Here is a 15,070-nt window from a genome sequence, read left to right as displayed (position 1 = left end):
GCGACCAATGATAGACTAGAAAAGAAAAGTAACTGGAAGGCGGCCGAGGGGGGCGTTCTCTCTTGACGAGCTGGGAGAGCGCGCGTGTTTGATTGGAGACAGAGGCAGCATGCAGCAGTAATTGGCAAGACTTCGGACCAATAGTAAGGATCAAAGGCCGGGCTGACGCTTAGAAGAAGGCTAAGAGTCTTGGCTTTGACTCCAGTCCTTATTTCTAACCACTAGGATAGCTGCAGGAGCTAGGGCCTGGCTCTAGCCTAACTACTATTGCAAGGCTAACCCGGGACCTCTGTCACCACGTTGCCATCTCGTCCTGATGGTCACCTTAACCACTTTCGTCTTGCTACGGAGCAGCTGGTCGTACTCCTTGCCAGGCCCGGGCTCCGGGCCCAGGTAGTGGGATCAAAACGAGCTATTTCGGTCCCTGGCGCTCAGTCCCCCCCCACTCCCGGGGCCAACCTGGAGTGTTCATGCTAACGCCCCCTGGTCGCTGAGCACCCGAGGCTGAGTCAGAGGCACAGAATTAGGCCCGACCTACTCTGGGGTAGGGTCTGTTCTGTTTCCTCCTGACAGCCTGGCATGGGCGCAGCATTCTCCAGGAGTCTGTTACTAAGACTGATGCGTCATCCTCAGAGCTGCCGGCCGGGCGGAGATGGATTAAGAGGGCTGAGAACTCTTTGGTGGACTTCTCGGGTCCCAGGGTCCCAACTGCTACAGTGATTAGCCACACCTATAAGGGTCGGCCTCCTAGACTTTAGCTTCCCCTTCTAGAAATGGAAAAAGGCTTAATGACATTTCCCTGGTGTCCTTTTCCAGGCATCCAGCAGGCGTTTAATAACCGGCCAAGTAATTATTGAAGTTTCTAAATAAGGAATACTAATGGCCAAGTCTGGCCTCGATCCCAGTGTCCCTGAGAGGCCCACCGCAGGGGCGGTACAAGGCACAGTATAAATCGGAGACAGCGTGCGCTTGGGCACTGCGGGGCCCAGGGTAGCAGCGGAGGAGCAGGATGGAGATCCCTGTGCCTGTGCAGCCTTCTTGGCTTCGCCGTGCTTCAGCTCCTTTACCGGGTTTTTCCGCTCCCGGACGCCTCTTTGACCAGCGTTTCGGCGAAGGGCTGCTTGAGGCAGAGCTAGCTTCACTGTGCCCTGCTGCGATCGCCCCCTACTATCTGCGCGCCCCCAGTGTGGCGTTACCCACAGCCCAGGTGCCAGGCCTAGGGAGAGGGCCAATTCAACTACTAACAAGACTAGGGGGGTGGTTCACCTTGGGGCGGGGGTGTGGCAGCGTCTGTTGATTTTGAATTTAGGAGAGAATGTCGCCCCTCAGTGGGCTATTGGGAGTCCCTTGAGTGTGGTATTCTGAGGCCGGGTTACTGATCTTCTGAGGGATGCCAGAAATCTGGGGGAAAGGACAAGTGAGTCCTGACGGGCCGGAACGTTCCTAGGGTTGCACGAATCTTCTAGAGGGGTCCCGTGATTTGATGAAGGGGAGGGGGTGGTCTCAGACACTCTAGAGCAGCAGAGGTACCTGTAAACGGTATAGGGCACAGGAGGTCCCGTGACCTAAGTTAAGAACTCTGGTGATGGGGAAGTGGCACCTTGGTTGCTAGCTAACATAGTGGGGTCTTGTAGCAGAGACACGGTGGTTGTGGAGTCAAGGACAGGGCGTGGGGGTTATAGGGCAGGAATCTAACTGGGTCATAAGAGGTGGACCCAGTGTCTTAAAGGGGAAGGGAGGAGTTCAGTTTTTGTGAGGTTGAGTTTCTGGTGACTCTGAATAGAGGAGACAATCTATCCAAGTAACACTGTAACCTATGTGTCGTAGAGGGTGCTGGGTCCCAGAAGCCAAGCCCCTGCTTGATCGATCAATATCCCACACCCAATGTGTGCAGGTACCCACGAACCCTGGGTGTTTTTCCGTGCTGCTGGATGTGAAGCACTTCTCTCCAGAGGAGATCTCTGTCAAGGTGGTTGGCGACCATGTGGAGGTCCATGCTCGACATGAGGAGCGCCCAGTAGGTCTGCTGGCCAGATTGTGGAGCAGGGGTAAGCAGCTGAGTAGGATTCTTAAGCCCATCTCTTCCCCCGCCCTACCCCCAGGATGAACATGGATTCATCGCTCGAGAGTTCCACCGCCGATACCGCCTGCCTCCCGGCGTGGACCCTGCTGCAGTGACCTCGGCACTGTCTCCTGAAGGTGTCCTGTCCATCCAGGCCACACCAGCGTCGGTCCAAGCCCAACTTCCGTCACCACCTGCTGCCAAGTAGGGTCCAGCATTACAGAACCGAATCTGGGAAGCCTCTTTAGGCGCCCTTTTAAATGCCGATCTGACTCCACTGCTCAGCCAGATGTCCCAACCGCTGTCAAGACAGCCTTTCCCAACCACATCTAGATGTTCTCCCAAGACCTTTCCACCCCAAACCTACCTGAGCCTTAGTAACCTAGACACCCTCCCTAAGCCCTCTTCCAGCTTTTGGGCCCCACCTACACCTCTCTAAAGACAACACAAACGCTGTTGTCAGCCCTCAGCCCACTGACCCCACTTTGGCCTTCTATCACCGCTCAGGCCTCCTACTGCACTTGTGACCTGTAGAACACCCCACGTGACACCAGGATGCAATACAGACAGTCCTCATTCCAGTCCTGTCACCTAATTCCCCACAGTGGCCCAGACTGCATGGGTTCTCCACATCAGACTCTAGATCCTGTTCCTGTAACCAATGCTCCCCTGCCCCAGCCCACTTTCTGACTTAAAAATCCAGGCATCTAAATTCTTGAATACTATTCTCACCTCCAATTTTTGGGACAACTTATTCCCGATGAACCAAGAACCCCAAACTCAAATTGTATGGACACTCCAACTTCTCCAGATGTGCTAGGCCAATGAACAAGAACCCTTGAGTTCCTCTGTCCTGGCTGCCCATCTGTAGACAGATGTCTTAGGGGGGCCTTCTCCACATCTGCCATTCTCTAAGGTCACGCCTTCATTGCCAACATGCCCCGTCTCCCCAGGCCTTCCTACCATCAGTCCCCAATAAATGCACTTGAGATTTGTCAACTGCTTTATGTCTGGGCCAGGAAAGCTGGGCTGGCCAGTGTGGGTCGGGGACAGGTTTATTAGGTTTATTGGGGTGGGTGGGTACTGGGAAAATCACTGCCGATCATACATCTCCCGGAGGATCTTCATACTTTCTGAGTAACGAAGCTGGTTCCGATGAGATGCCTCCTTCCACCTCTGGCGTATGCGTTTCCAGCGTTGCATGTTTCCATAGATAAGTGTGGAAGGAGACGGTTCAGGCTCGGAGGGCTGCGAGGACAGAGAGGCCCAGCTAGGTAACCATGCCCTAGCCCTCCCAACAAGCCCTGAAGCTCCAGGCCAGCCTTGGGTACCTACTTCATCATCGGGGGTACCCTGGGTCTCAGGCTGTAGTGGGGATGGAATTCGGGATCTACAGGCATCTCCAAGTGTTCCGGGGGCTGTGGGTGGAGGCAGCTTGTACACATCACGATTTTTGCTGTTGATGACCTCCGAACCCTGGGGAGATAAAGCCCCAGAGCAGAGGGCTGAAAGTACATGCCATCCCTCCTACCTTTCCCAGTGAGACGGATAAAAGGGGTCTACCTGGAATCCTGTACTTGGAGAAGTCACAGTAGAGGGGACATACCTTTACCCGCTAGGATAGTCCTCCTAGTCTAGGGACCATTTCTTCTTGTCAGTCTGAGAACCCTTGTCTACCCTTTCAGGCCCGATGATTTCCAAGCCCCTATTACCCTCCACCCATAAGTTCACCTTGGCTCACCAAGGCCCCATCTGGTAGCCCCTTCTGTTTGCACTTAGGATCCCTGCTCAGTCCTTTATTTTATAGAACCCCTGTTCCCTAGGAAGCCCTATCTATCCAGCCTAGGGACCTCTGTCCATAATCCAAATCTAAGAGCAAATAGCTGTGTGTCCTGATTCTCTATGCATGAGGGGGCCCAGAGATTATACCTACCTACCACTAACGGAGCTGACCTACCTACCCACTGCTCTCCCTGACCTCCTGACTTTTCTCCTACCTCTCCATCCTCGGGCAGAGGGGGCAGTGGTGAGCCGGGTGAGCGCTCTCGCTCTCGCACTGTGGGGCTGTTGCGCATCCAGGCACGGCAGATGGGGTACAACGGTGTGTTCTCACTGAACTGGGCCAAGTCCACACTCCGGTCGAACAGCTTGATCACATACGTATCTGGGGTGGTGAGGCAGGTGACAAGTGAGCAGCCATGTGCAGTCCCTTGGCTCCGCAACCACCCTCTCAGTCCCCTGCCTACTACTCACTGGATCTCTGAGGACCCCCCTCAGCGAGCCCATCGTCCATCTCCCTCCTCTTCTTTCTCCGCTGGTGGTGGAAGCGGGCAGATGGCCTGTGTGTTTAAGGTGAGTGTCAGGCCTGGAACTGGGGACTGGGAACCTTTTAATGGGCTGGGGTCCCAGCCACCTTACCTTTTGCCAGGGGCAGCAATGGAACAATCCCTGCAGGGAGAGACATGGTGTCAGCAGGCCTAGCCTTTAATAAACATCTGTTCAACGCCGCCCCCCAAGGCAGAAGTGATTTAGTTCAGTAATAGAGCATTTGCCTAGGATGGGCAAAAGCCCTAGGGGGTTCGTTCTATCACTGGCACTAAAAACAAACAAAAATGGACATCCTGGAGATTACTGATACCCCTTGGCCCTCCTATCCCATCCATACCCACCTCCAAGGTGTTAGCCACTTATCTAACATGTACATCTACATAAGATGGTTAGGACTTAGAGGGAAAACCTACTTAACCCCTCAGGTCTAAATCCCATCACAATTCCTTACTTGTTGTGCACATCCGAGGGGGTTTTCCCAGCTTCTTCATCCAGGCGTTCCCTGGGAGCAAAAAAAGCACTATTGGCTTAGGGTACCAAGGACCCAGAGTGTGAGAATATTAAATAGTTTTCCCATGGAACAACAACAAAAATCTCCCTAAGGCAGCCTCCAGGATCCCATCTGGATCAGATGGTCCAAACAGTTCCCACCCTTGTGGTTTCCCAGGCTGGACTAGATCCCAACCTGTCCATGTGACTCTTCTCCAGCAGACACTGAAGAACGGCATCCAGCTGGTTCCGGGCTTTGGCCATCTCCATCTCTGAGGGCAGAAGGTAGGAATCAGCTCTGTGTGCGCCTCCCACATCCGCTGTGGGAGACGATCCTATGTCTGTCTGGTCCAGGTACTTGGAAAGCAGCAGCTTTAGTGCCACTCAGTGGAGAGACCAACTAAAGACAGAACCAGGGCGACAGAGCCTTAGGCAGGGTCAAAGGTGCAGCGGCTACCATTTTCTCTCCAGCACCTACGATCTAGACACCTTCCGTGGACAGCCCTTAGGGTCTTTCCACTGAGGCCTCCCTCTCTGAACCCACTCCTCTTCCTGGATTCCCACCATGAAGAGTGACTCACCAGGCCACAGGCTCCTGGACTCACCATAGGCATTCCTTTCCTGCACCAGTATCAGCCCGCTTGGCTTGCTGGGAGTCTGACAATATATTCCCTCCCCACCTTGCCTTTTCCTCCCACCCAGCGCCTAGCCTAGGCAGACAACAGAACCTTCCTAAAAGAAAGCCAAGTCTAGCCAGACATAAAGGCGCAAGTCAGCTATCCCAGCACTCTGGAGGCTTAAGTAGGAAGATCAAGAGTTCAAGGTCAGCCTCAGCAACAAACAATAAACCTCTCTCAAACAATAAGCAAAACAAAGAAAAATGCAAAAACAAGACAATGTGGCTTTGATCTTGGCCAGCACAGAACCCTCAAGGATTCTGCCATCCTGACCCCAGGAAATGAGGTCTGTAAGTCTCCCAGTCTGGTGTTTCCAAGCCCACCCTTGTCCTAACTACATAGTTGTGGTGAGACTCTCATATATACACACATATATAGGAATATATATATATATATACATATATGGAGAGAGAGAGTGTTCTTACTATGTAGCCCTGGGTTGGCATGTTATTTACTAAGTAGGTCAAACTGGCCTTGAATTCAGAGATCCATCTGTATTCTTTCTCCATGCCCTGGGATTAAAGGCATCTGCCAACAACACAAACATCACTCTCTCCACTAGCAACTACTCCACTCAAGTTTTGTTGTTGGACTGTAGGGTTTGGTTCGTTTTTTGCACTTTGGGGTGCACCTTTACCAACTCACTCTGTTGAAAAATCTCCCTAGACTACCCATTTCCCTCAAAGGAAACGTCGGAAGTCCCTTCCTGGACCCCACAGAACTGTCCTCCTCTCCCACCTCTCTGCCTCCGTTTCCTCACTGCCCCAGCCACCCTAGCTTCCCTGCCGCCCGCTCCTCCCACCTTCTACATTTTCCATCCACCACCCTACACCCTAAGGTTTTTGGAATACAACGATTATTGAGGATTGATTCCCTGTACTTCAGGGACACACCAAAATTGCTGACTCATGCCCACTGTCAGAAATGGGGAAACTGAGGTAGAAAAAGAAAAGGACCCCTTTTAGAGGGTCCTGTCAGATGGGCTGCAGAGAGATGTCGCATAGACCGCTTTTTCAAGATTAACACTTATTTCTCGGGTGTCCTGGATCCCCAATCCTCACCTGATTTCTCCACTTTCACCTTTACCGGGAACATGATTTGGGTCCAGGTCTAATGCGCTAGATCAGAAAAACTTGGAGGAGGCGGGGTTCAAAAGCGAGATGGAAGGCGGGCAGGAAAAGGTCAAAGGTAGTCTAGGTCCCACTGGTCCTCGGGCCTGAGCACTGTCCAGCCGCGACTGGCTTGGCTACCACTTCCCTTCTTTCCCTTCTGTAGGCGGGCCCCTTTGGCAACTGCTTTTTCCTACTAGTTGATGAAAACGTCAATTTCATTTGCTGGCCAATTGACAGCCCGTACTATTGGCTCTCAGCCTTAAGTTCCACCTTCCCGAGGCCCTGTATCCGGAACTAAACCAACGACAAGCCAGGCACCTGGGGGGCGGGGGAGAGGAGGGGGTGGGGACTGTGACTCAAACTTCCGAGGCTCAAGAAGGATGTAACGCGCCTGCGCCGCGCAAGGCGCTATGGGAAACAAAAGATTCACAAGGCTTCTAGGGATTTGTAGTGTTAGTCCATTGTCAATAAACTATTTACAGCTTTGAAGTAACTATCATAGCCACTGAGATCCCTCACAGGAAGACCAATCTGGAGATGGACTAGCTCCTTTCTTACAGAGAGCTCAGTAGGTGTCTTTTTGAGCAAAATCTCATTCATTTAAATATTAAAAGTGCTGGGCACTCATCCAGATTGTGAGAACACTGTAACAAGAAAAACAGGCAAAAATTCTTGCCAATAATGTGTCTTATCGTGTAGAGAATAAAAGATAGTCAATAAACAAGACAAAAATTCTAAGTGAAATGTAATAGGAACACAAAAATATGCAAAAAAAAAAAAAAAAAACTCATAGGGAACATTAACGTGGGGACTGAGACTTTATATTATTATTTACTGCCTCACTCTGGCTCAGTCTAGACTGAAATTCATTATGTATGTGAATCCATAAGGACCCATGTGTCTTTGAACTCCCAGAAGGCCTCTTGCCTCAGCCTCCCAAGTGTATGATTAGCAACACCAGTACCACAATCTGCTCGGTGTTTTGGGTTTTTTGTTTGTTTGAACTTATTGGGGGATGGAGGCACACCTGTAGAGGTCAGAGGACCACTTATTTGAGGATCAAACACAGGTCAGGATCGGCAGCAAGTGTTACTGAAGTTATCTCACCAGATTCTCTGCTGAAATTATACTGAGACAGGATATCACTACATAGCCCTGGCTGGCCTGGAATTCACAGAAATCCACCATGCCTCTGCTTCCCGAGTTCTGTGGTACAGACAGGATCCGCCAAAATCATGAAGTTTTGAATAGGAAGATCAAGATGCCAGAGAGATGGCTCACTCACTTAAACTCAGTACTTAAGGGGACTCACATGGTGTCCTCTTCCAGTCTCCATGGGCACTACACAAAACTAAACCAAGAGTAAAAAATAGGAAAGTCCAGAAAGCTTTCCTAAGGAAGCTCCTGGATATTTCTCTTGTTGAAGACACCTTCTTTGGAGGAAGAAATCAATGTCTGGGCTCAAGTGAATTCTTCCTTGGCAGAGAATACTAAGGCCTAGAACAAGAAAGTGATTATCTTGCTTGCTTGATCAAGCTGGGAATCGAACCTAGCATCCTCTTCACGTTTACAAAGTGCACTGCCAGTAAACTACAGCCCCAGATAAGAAAGTTGTATTTTTAAATTCACAACTACCAGTACAGGACAGCAGCTCCTAGAAAGGAGAGCATTGTTTCTATCTCCTTCATCCATAAAACAGTGCCGAAACAGTAAAGTTCTTATTTCGGAAGGGTAAGAGAAGTAGTGAACGAAATCAAAATTCATACAGTGCGTGAAAGCACAAAGCCTAAAATGTAACACATTCAGTAAATGTTTTTGAGTATTGGCAATCATTTTATGCTTCTGCCTCCGAAATATCCCAAGAACTCACTATTTAAAGTTACGGTCCTTTATTGGGGCAGATGGGAAATGGGAAACAGATGTCTTCAGCGTCTGAGAGAAAGCTTTGAGCAGAAAAGCCCATCCTGGGAGAAAGAACAGATCACCAGCGTATCACATTTGTCAGGGAGTGCCCAGGGGAATGGTGAAGGAGAGGTAGTCCCCAAGAGCACCCCAGCGGGGCCGGTAGATCTGGAAGATGGTGATCCAGGTGGTGAGAACAATCACCCAGAAGAGGAAGCCCACAGCTGAGCGCCAAACATCTATAAAGAAGAACAAGGGTGGGAGAGTTGGCCTTCAGCTGCCCTGGGGAGAGTTCCGGAGCCTCCATCACCCCTTCCAACCACCCGCGGTCCTTTTTTTTTTTTTTTTTTGTTTTTGCTGGTGCCCTAGAACTCACAGCCTTTGATTTGGCTCTGCTCTGTGTAGGCTGGAGCGAGGAACGCCTCTCTGAAAAACCAGAAAATGTTGACCAACCAAAGAAAAGGCAGGAACGCAAATCCACCTAGGAAAAAGATACCCACATTTAGTCAAACGACAATAAGGATCCTTCCTAATCTTCACCTTAGAAGGCCCATTTGGAAGGTCCTCTCCCAAGTTCAAATGGAGATCCCTGCTGTTAGGGGCTCTGGGGTTCCGCCTCTCATTTCCTCCCAGGCGTTCGTTCATTCGTCTTTACTTTTCATTGGTACTCAGACTGAAACCTCAGCTTCCTCTTTTCTGAGGCCTCCCTTCTCGCGGACTAGAGTCTGCATTCCCAGCTGCGTTACCACGAATCCAGGCTCATTATGTCCTTTTGCCTTGGGCGCTCTAGTCTGATCCCCCACTATTACCCCCAAAATTTAGGGGACCGGCCTTACCAAGATAGTACTTCCGGCACAGGTTCAACTTCTCCTCATTGGACACCCGCTCCAAGTTCATAGTTGCGCTAGAGACTGGTGGTCCTAAGGGTCTGCAGAGCAAGACCCAAATGGCAGGTACAAGATCACGAACAACCACGCCCCTATTACGACAAATTAGAGAAGCACTGGCTACGGGAAGGGTACATGAACAGGCTTGTGGGACGAAGAATTTCCTTATCTAACTAGGGTATACCAGACGACTCCCAACTCACCAGTGGGGTTTATCCCTTCTGCCTGGGATTCCTTTGGGGGAGATGCCGCAGGTTTCTGTGGAGTTTGTTGTCTTCTTTTTTTTTTTTTTTCCGTCCCCCCTACCCCCCCGCTACGTTGTACGCATGACGCATGCGCCCCCGGGAAACACGCGCTTGGCTATCCGGGAAGGCCAGCTGGCCTCCAACACGCGTGCGCAGTCGCGCCACAGGCAGTGACGAACTACATTTCCCAACGCTCCTGAGCAACGGAAGTGACGCAAGGAGCAGGCGCGTTGGAGTGTTCGGGTAAAAATGGCTGAATATTTAGCTTCGATATTCGGGACTGAGAAGGACAAGTGAGAATGGTGAAGGGAGTGGCCTCTCAGGGAGCCGGGGCACTTGGGTCCCTACGGGCTGGACGGACTGTGTTCGTGGGATGTCCGGCCTTCCCGGCCCTCGGTTTACCTCTGTCTTTGCACCTCTTCCAGGGTTAACTGCTCTTTTTACTTTAAGATTGGGGCCTGCCGGCACGGGGACCGGTGCTCCCGACTTCACAACAAACCGACTTTCAGCCAGGTGAGACCCAGATTCACGCCTCCCGGCGCTTCATCTGCTGTCCATCATCTCTGGGTCCCGCCTCTTCCGGATTACTAAAGCCAATCCTACCCCTCTTTGCTTTCCGACCTGGCCCTCTGGGTAGACCCTTCTTCCCAGGGACTGGACCCCGCCTCCCATGAACACCGACCACGCCCCTTGGCTGTCTCTGTATGTAGTTTTGGCGTCTCTCTGGCTCACATCTCTCCCCAACTTCATACCCACTCTGCATGCAGCCCTGCTTTCTGAGCTCAGCTCTCTTTTAAATTTTGTTCAGACCATAGTCCTGCTCAACTTGTACCGGAATCCACAGAATACAGCCCAAACTGCAGATGGATCACACTGTGAGTAAGAAACTAGATAGCTCAGGGGCTGGGCGGACAACCCCAGCCATTTACACCCTCATTTTACCCTCTGTCCCTCCTCCAGGTCACGTGAGCGACGTGGAGGTGCAGGAACACTATGATAACTTCTTTGAGGTGAGGGTTGCCAGGGTAACTGGGTTTCCTGTGCGCCAGACCTTAGCTGAGCTTTTCCCCATCTTCTGCAGGAGGTATTCACAGAACTGCAGGAGAAGTATGGCGAGATTGAAGAGATGAATGTGTGTGACAACCTCGGGGACCACCTCGTGGGCAATGTCTACGTTAAGGTGCCTGTTGCCCCCTGCTTAGAGCCCAGAAGTGGAAACATTTCAGTGCCTATGGTCACCACTGAAACCTCACAACCTGAGGACTATCGATAAGTCGAGTCCAGCCTCAGAGCTGACTAGTCCCCCGAAGAGCTTGAATTCCACAGCCCATGGTCACCCACTTTCCCCTCAGTTCCGGCGGGAGGAAGATGCAGAGCGAGCTGTGGCGGAACTCAATAACCGCTGGTTCAACGGGCAGGCTGTGCATGCTGAACTGTCTCCCGTCACTGACTTCCGAGAGTCATGCTGCCGGCAGTATGAGATGGGGTAAGGGAGTATAAACCTAGCCTGGGCATCAGAGTCCCCAGTGCTTGAGTGTTTGGTAGGGAGTTTTTAGTCATGGTGGCCTCCTCTGTCTTTAGGGAATGTACCCGAGGTGGCTTCTGCAACTTTATGCACCTACGACCTATATCCCGGAACTTGCGCCGGCAGCTCTATGGGCGAGGACCCAGGCATAGGTACCTCAGACCCGGTGCCATGTTCTCCTGTTCCCTAAGATAAACCTGCTTCTAACTTGTGGGCCTACCATCCCAAGGCTCCTGTGCTCTAGTTTTGAACCCTGCCTGGGGAAAAGTACCTTAGTCTTCGTGCCCAAAACAGTGTGAGCCCCACACCCACCACCAGCCTAGGTACCTAACCCTGAGTACCAATCCTAAAATGACATTAACAGCCATCTTATCGCTAAGATCCAGGCCTGGAAAAATCTTTACTCCTAACTATTCCATCTCTGTCTACTCCTCTTCCCAATTCCTAGGTCACCTCCAAGGTCCCATACAGGCCATCGTCCCCGAGAAAGGAACCGACGTCGCTCCCCAGACCACCGGCATGGTCGCTTCTGAGACTGGTGCCCTTGCTCTTCACCCAAGGGCAGAGATGTTCCTATCCAGCATCCCTTCTCAAAGTGCCCTACACTCTCTGGTCCCATCATCCCCAGGCTTCAGAGCTTCATAATATAATCTGTTGACACAGGAACCTCCTCCTCCTCCTCCTCCTGTGCCTCCTCCAATAAAAAAGTTTGCCAACCAAGGTCTGTGGTTTCCTTCCACCCCCACACCTACGAAAAAGTTTTTGCCAACCACAGTCTAAGCAGAGGAACTTGGAGCAAGCTTGGGGTCTGGGCCTGCACTGGTAAGTCGGGACTGGCTTTATACTCACAACCTCAGATTGTCCATTCTAGGCACCTAGGAATATGTGCCTGTTTGTGGCAAGTCTGGGGATTCCTAATAGAGATGGGAACTAGAAAAGGAGAGGAAGAGAGGTGGTTAGGTACTGGTGAGTTTACAGTAGGTTAGGCCTGGTAATTGAAGCCCGTCATACCACCCTGAAATGAAGCACTAATAATACCGAACACTTAAAAAATTTGAATTAAGTTTACTATCTGCTAGGTACTGTGGTGGTTGACTTGTTTCTGAATCAGGGGTTTCACTAGCTCTGGGTGGCCTGGAACTCACTATGTAGCCCATGCTGGCCTCAATTCACAAGAGATCCTCCTGCTTTTACTTCAAGTGCTGTGATCAAAAGTGTGTACACTACACCTGACTATTGTAATCTTTTAAGAAGATTCATTATCTCCAACCTCCAACACACACACATACACTGCCTTCACTCAGTGAGACAAGTTCTGTTACCCCATCTTAGAGATGAAAACGAGAAGGCAGGTATGTAAGATCACAATCTGGTGATCCACATCAAGTTCCTTATACACCTTGTGGGCTCAGAGTTGGGTATGAGGCACACCAGCTCCCCAAGAGGTTCTGGAAGTCTGTGCCCCCACATCTACCACTTTCTTCTACCTTGGGCTTCCTGGAATGTGCTGCAGAAACCGTGTGAGTGGAAGTGGTCACAGCCCTCAAGTTGCAGGCTCTGCTGAGATGGGGCCTAGCTGGCGTCTCTGGACAGTGGAGGTGGCAGTACTGCTTCTGACTCAGGCTGCTTCGCTGGAAGCCTCTCGGTTCTGTGGCCACCTTGAGTACTGGAACCCTGACAAGAGGTGTTGCAGCAGCTGCCTGCAACGCTTCGGGCCTCCTGCGTGTCCTGGTGAGCAGTGACTGGGTGTGCTCTAGATGGTGTGGAGAGAAGGGGCACTAGGAAGTGGCAAGGTTGCTGCTGGGGGCTTCTTTGGAGTGGGTGTGCTGGGTCTTAGGCAGGTAAGAATGTGGGGGTGGGCTCAGGTAAGCTTGTGCAGAAAAGCTCAGAATGGGGACACCAAGAGCAAACTTCCTGAGTAGAGCATGCAGGAGAATGGATTTAGGTAGGTTTTATAGTGTGGGCAGGGCTTGGTCGAGTGATGGGGGAAGAGGAAGGGTCCTCATGAGGATTGGAGGGAGAGCCTGTGCTTTATTGTCTCCCACTAGATTATGAGTTTACGAAAAACTGCGGACTCAATGACTTCGGCGATACTGTAGCACATCCTTTCAAAAAGTGTTCCCCTGGGTATTGCAACCCCAATGGCACCGAGCTGTGTAGCCACTGTAGCAGCGGAGCTGCAGCCCCTGTTCACATGGAGAGCCCTGATAGAAACCACAAGCAGTGTAGAAAGGTGCTAGACTCCTGGGTATGGGGTGGGGCTTGCCTGAGGGTTCCATGGGTAAAGCTTGGGTCAGTGGGGGTGCCTCACTTACAGGGGTGGATGAGGTGGGGAGTAGGAGAAGTAGCTCCATTTAAGGACCTAAGGGATGGGAGGCTTGGGCTGATGGGCCTGCTTGTTTCACTCTCAAACCTCTGTTCCCAGAAGCCCATCCCTCCCAAGGATGTGTGTCCTCTTAAACCTGAAGAAGCAGGTGTCTCTAGCTCACCTGGGAGGTGGAGCCTTGGACAGACAACCGAGAATAAGGTCTCCAGCAGCCCCGGTTTTGTCCCACCCTCAGTGCTGTCCCTGGCAGTGTTGCCACTGTTCCTGGTGCTGCTTGTCATACTGGCAGTGGTCTTGCTCTCTTTGTTCAAGAGAAAAGTCCGTTCCCATCCTTGTTCCAGCTTGGCTTTTGGAGACCCCAGCACCTCTGTACATTGGCCCTGCCCAAGTACCCTGGAGGTATTGGGAAGTAGAAACAGAGGGAAGACAACTCTGCTGTACTCAGGCTGGGGTTAGTACCAATACAGCCGTGCACAGGAGGGAGGGTGTCCTCAAAGCTTGTCCTTCCTCTCACTCCTCCCTGGTCTTCCAGAGCTTCAGGGTCTGACCTCTCAGCCCCTCTCTCGCCTACTGGATGAACTGGAAGTTCTGGAGGAGCTGATTATGCTACTGGACCCTGAGCCTGGGCCTAATGGGAGCATGGCTTATGGTACTACACGACACCTAGCTGCAAGATACGGGCTGCCTGCCACCTGGTCTACGTTTGCCTACTCGCTGCGGCCCAATCGCTCACCCCTGAAGGCCCTGATTGAGATGGTGGTGGCAAGGGAGCCATCTGCTACTTTAGGCCAACTTGGCACATACCTAGCCCAGTTAGGTCGCACAGATGCACTGCTGGTACTATCCAAACTTGGATGAGTCAGTTTGCTGGGGCTTACTATATCACCAATAAAGTTTCTCTTGAAGCCAGTATCTGCTTGTCCTTGTAAAAGGAGTCTTCTTGGTGTACAACCTTGATTGGGTCCCAAGTCAACAGAGATCCTTTCCCCGTAAAGGGCCTATTCCAGTATAAACAGGACCATGTTACCTGGCCACTCCTGGAATCACTCACTTGTCTGCACTCAGCTGTTCGAGGTAGAAACCAGCACCTTTGCTCTAATGCCTTCACAGACCCTAACTCTGAGGCTGGATCTCATGTAGCACAGGCTGGCCTTGAATCCCGTATGAAACTGAAGGTGACTTTGAACTCCTAGAATCTACAACACAGATCTTCCTGCCGTTACTTACCAAGTGCACATCCCCTTGTCAGCTTGTGTGCTGTGGATCTCATACATACATCGCCATTCTTAGCCCAGCCCCTCCCAATCTGGTCTCCTTAGTGCTTCCTTGATTACAATGGTTACAGAGTAGGAGCTTCCACCTGCCTCCTCAGCACCATACTCCACACCAACACCAACCAGGGTTGACAAGATGGCTCATTGGGCAAAACCATTTAACCTACAAGCTTTTGGACCTCAATTTAGATTTCTGGAACTGACTCCTGAAATTGTCCCTGACCTCTGTGGGCACGAGCTAGC

General features: G+C 51.4%; 5 protein-coding genes across 8 annotated transcripts; 3 read left to right on the top strand and 2 right to left on the bottom strand.

The window, feature by feature from the left end:
- Window positions 1-954: 954 nt before the first annotated feature.
- Window positions 955-3,061, top strand: HSPB6 (heat shock protein family B (small) member 6). The gene is made up of 3 exons (XM_080908761.1): window positions 955-1,207; window positions 1,895-2,017; window positions 2,103-3,061. The coding sequence occupies exons 1-3, from the start codon at window positions 1,010-1,012 to the stop codon at window positions 2,268-2,270; spliced, it is 489 nt and encodes a 162-aa protein (XP_080764887.1). The 5' UTR covers window positions 955-1,009; the 3' UTR covers window positions 2,271-3,061.
- Window positions 3,053-6,853, bottom strand: LIN37 (lin-37 DREAM MuvB core complex component). 3 transcript variants are annotated; one of them, XM_080908760.1, is made up of 8 exons: window positions 6,618-6,853; window positions 5,076-5,151; window positions 4,842-4,892; window positions 4,481-4,510; window positions 4,316-4,401; window positions 4,060-4,226; window positions 3,398-3,480; window positions 3,053-3,310 (listed from the first exon to the last, which is right to left on the bottom strand). In XM_080908760.1, exons 1-8 carry the CDS (start codon window positions 6,649-6,651, stop codon window positions 3,187-3,189), a joined length of 651 nt encoding a protein of 216 aa, XP_080764886.1. In that variant the 5' UTR covers window positions 6,652-6,853; the 3' UTR covers window positions 3,053-3,186. The 3 variants fall into 3 exon arrangements, with proteins under 3 accessions (XP_080764886.1, XP_080764884.1, XP_080764885.1); XM_080908758.1 differs by having other exon boundaries at window positions 3,398-3,538; window positions 6,618-6,846; XM_080908759.1 differs by having other exon boundaries at window positions 3,398-3,538; window positions 5,076-5,279; window positions 6,618-6,844.
- A 1,687-nt stretch (window positions 6,854-8,540) lies between these two features.
- PSENEN (presenilin enhancer, gamma-secretase subunit) lies at window positions 8,541-9,782 on the bottom strand. Its single transcript, XM_080908808.1, has 4 exons — window positions 9,661-9,782; window positions 9,407-9,549; window positions 8,947-9,051; window positions 8,541-8,809 (listed from the first exon to the last, which is right to left on the bottom strand). Exons 2-4 carry the CDS (start codon window positions 9,465-9,467, stop codon window positions 8,670-8,672), a joined length of 306 nt encoding a protein of 101 aa, XP_080764934.1. The 5' UTR covers window positions 9,468-9,549; window positions 9,661-9,782; the 3' UTR covers window positions 8,541-8,669.
- A 118-nt stretch (window positions 9,783-9,900) lies between these two features.
- U2AF1L4 (U2 small nuclear RNA auxiliary factor 1 like 4) lies at window positions 9,901-11,939 on the top strand. 2 transcript variants are annotated; one of them, XM_080908373.1, is made up of 8 exons: window positions 9,901-9,995; window positions 10,128-10,215; window positions 10,511-10,577; window positions 10,663-10,712; window positions 10,784-10,882; window positions 11,055-11,188; window positions 11,284-11,379; window positions 11,676-11,939. In XM_080908373.1, the coding sequence occupies exons 1-8, from the start codon at window positions 9,952-9,954 to the stop codon at window positions 11,758-11,760; spliced, it is 663 nt and encodes a 220-aa protein (XP_080764499.1). In that variant the 5' UTR covers window positions 9,901-9,951; the 3' UTR covers window positions 11,761-11,939. The 2 variants fall into 2 exon arrangements, with proteins under 2 accessions (XP_080764499.1, XP_080764500.1); XM_080908374.1 differs by lacking the exon at window positions 11,284-11,379.
- An 853-nt stretch (window positions 11,940-12,792) lies between these two features.
- Window positions 12,793-14,411, top strand: IGFLR1 (IGF like family receptor 1; the record flags this gene model as incomplete). The annotated part of the gene is made up of 4 exons (XM_080908326.1): window positions 12,793-12,958; window positions 13,276-13,460; window positions 13,653-14,004; window positions 14,086-14,411. 4 exons carry the CDS (start codon window positions 12,793-12,795, stop codon window positions 14,409-14,411), a joined length of 1,029 nt encoding a protein of 342 aa, XP_080764452.1.
- Window positions 14,412-15,070: the final 659 nt, after the last annotated feature.

Source organism: Micromys minutus (genome assembly GCF_963924665.1).
Source record: "Micromys minutus genome assembly, chromosome: 32".
Taxonomy (NCBI): Eukaryota; Metazoa; Chordata; class Mammalia; order Rodentia; family Muridae; genus Micromys; species Micromys minutus.
Note: the sequence above shows the minus strand (reverse complement) of the source record. Positions and strands in the feature narration are given on the sequence as shown.

Excerpts from the sequence above, each read along its gene's own strand:
- LIN37 (XM_080908758.1), bottom strand. The coding sequence starts at position 6,651 with ATGTTCCCGGTAAAGGTGAAAGTGGAGAAATCAG. Across the intron at positions 3,539-4,059 it reads CTCTGCCCGAGGATGGAGAG|GGTTCGGAGGTCATCAACAG; the intron begins GTAGGAGAAAAG and ends TTATCTCCCCAG. Across the intron at positions 3,311-3,397 it reads AGGGTACCCCCGATGATGAA|CCCTCCGAGCCTGAACCGTC; the intron begins GTAGGTACCCAA and ends CTGTCCTCGCAG.
- HSPB6 (XM_080908761.1), top strand. The coding sequence starts at position 1,010 with ATGGAGATCCCTGTGCCTGTGCAGCCTTCTTGGCTTCGCCGTGCTTCA. Across the intron at positions 1,208-1,894 it reads TGGCGTTACCCACAGCCCAG|GTACCCACGAACCCTGGGTG; the intron begins GTGCCAGGCCTA and ends CAATGTGTGCAG. Across the intron at positions 2,018-2,102 it reads CTCGACATGAGGAGCGCCCA|GATGAACATGGATTCATCGC; the intron begins GTAGGTCTGCTG and ends CCCTACCCCCAG.
- U2AF1L4 (XM_080908373.1), top strand. The coding sequence starts at position 9,952 with ATGGCTGAATATTTAGCTTCGATATTCGGGACTGAGAAGGACAA. Across the intron at positions 10,713-10,783 it reads ACTATGATAACTTCTTTGAG|GAGGTATTCACAGAACTGCA; the intron begins GTGAGGGTTGCC and ends CATCTTCTGCAG. Across the intron at positions 10,883-11,054 it reads TGGGCAATGTCTACGTTAAG|TTCCGGCGGGAGGAAGATGC; the intron begins GTGCCTGTTGCC and ends CTTTCCCCTCAG.
- PSENEN (XM_080908808.1), bottom strand. The coding sequence starts at position 9,467 with ATGAACTTGGAGCGGGTGTCCAATGAGGAGAAGTTGAACCTGTGCCGG. Across the intron at positions 9,052-9,406 it reads GTGCCGGAAGTACTATCTTG|GTGGATTTGCGTTCCTGCCT; the intron begins GTAAGGCCGGTC and ends TCTTTTTCCTAG. Across the intron at positions 8,810-8,946 it reads GCAGAGCCAAATCAAAGGCT|ATGTTTGGCGCTCAGCTGTG; the intron begins GTGAGTTCTAGG and ends TCTTCTTTATAG.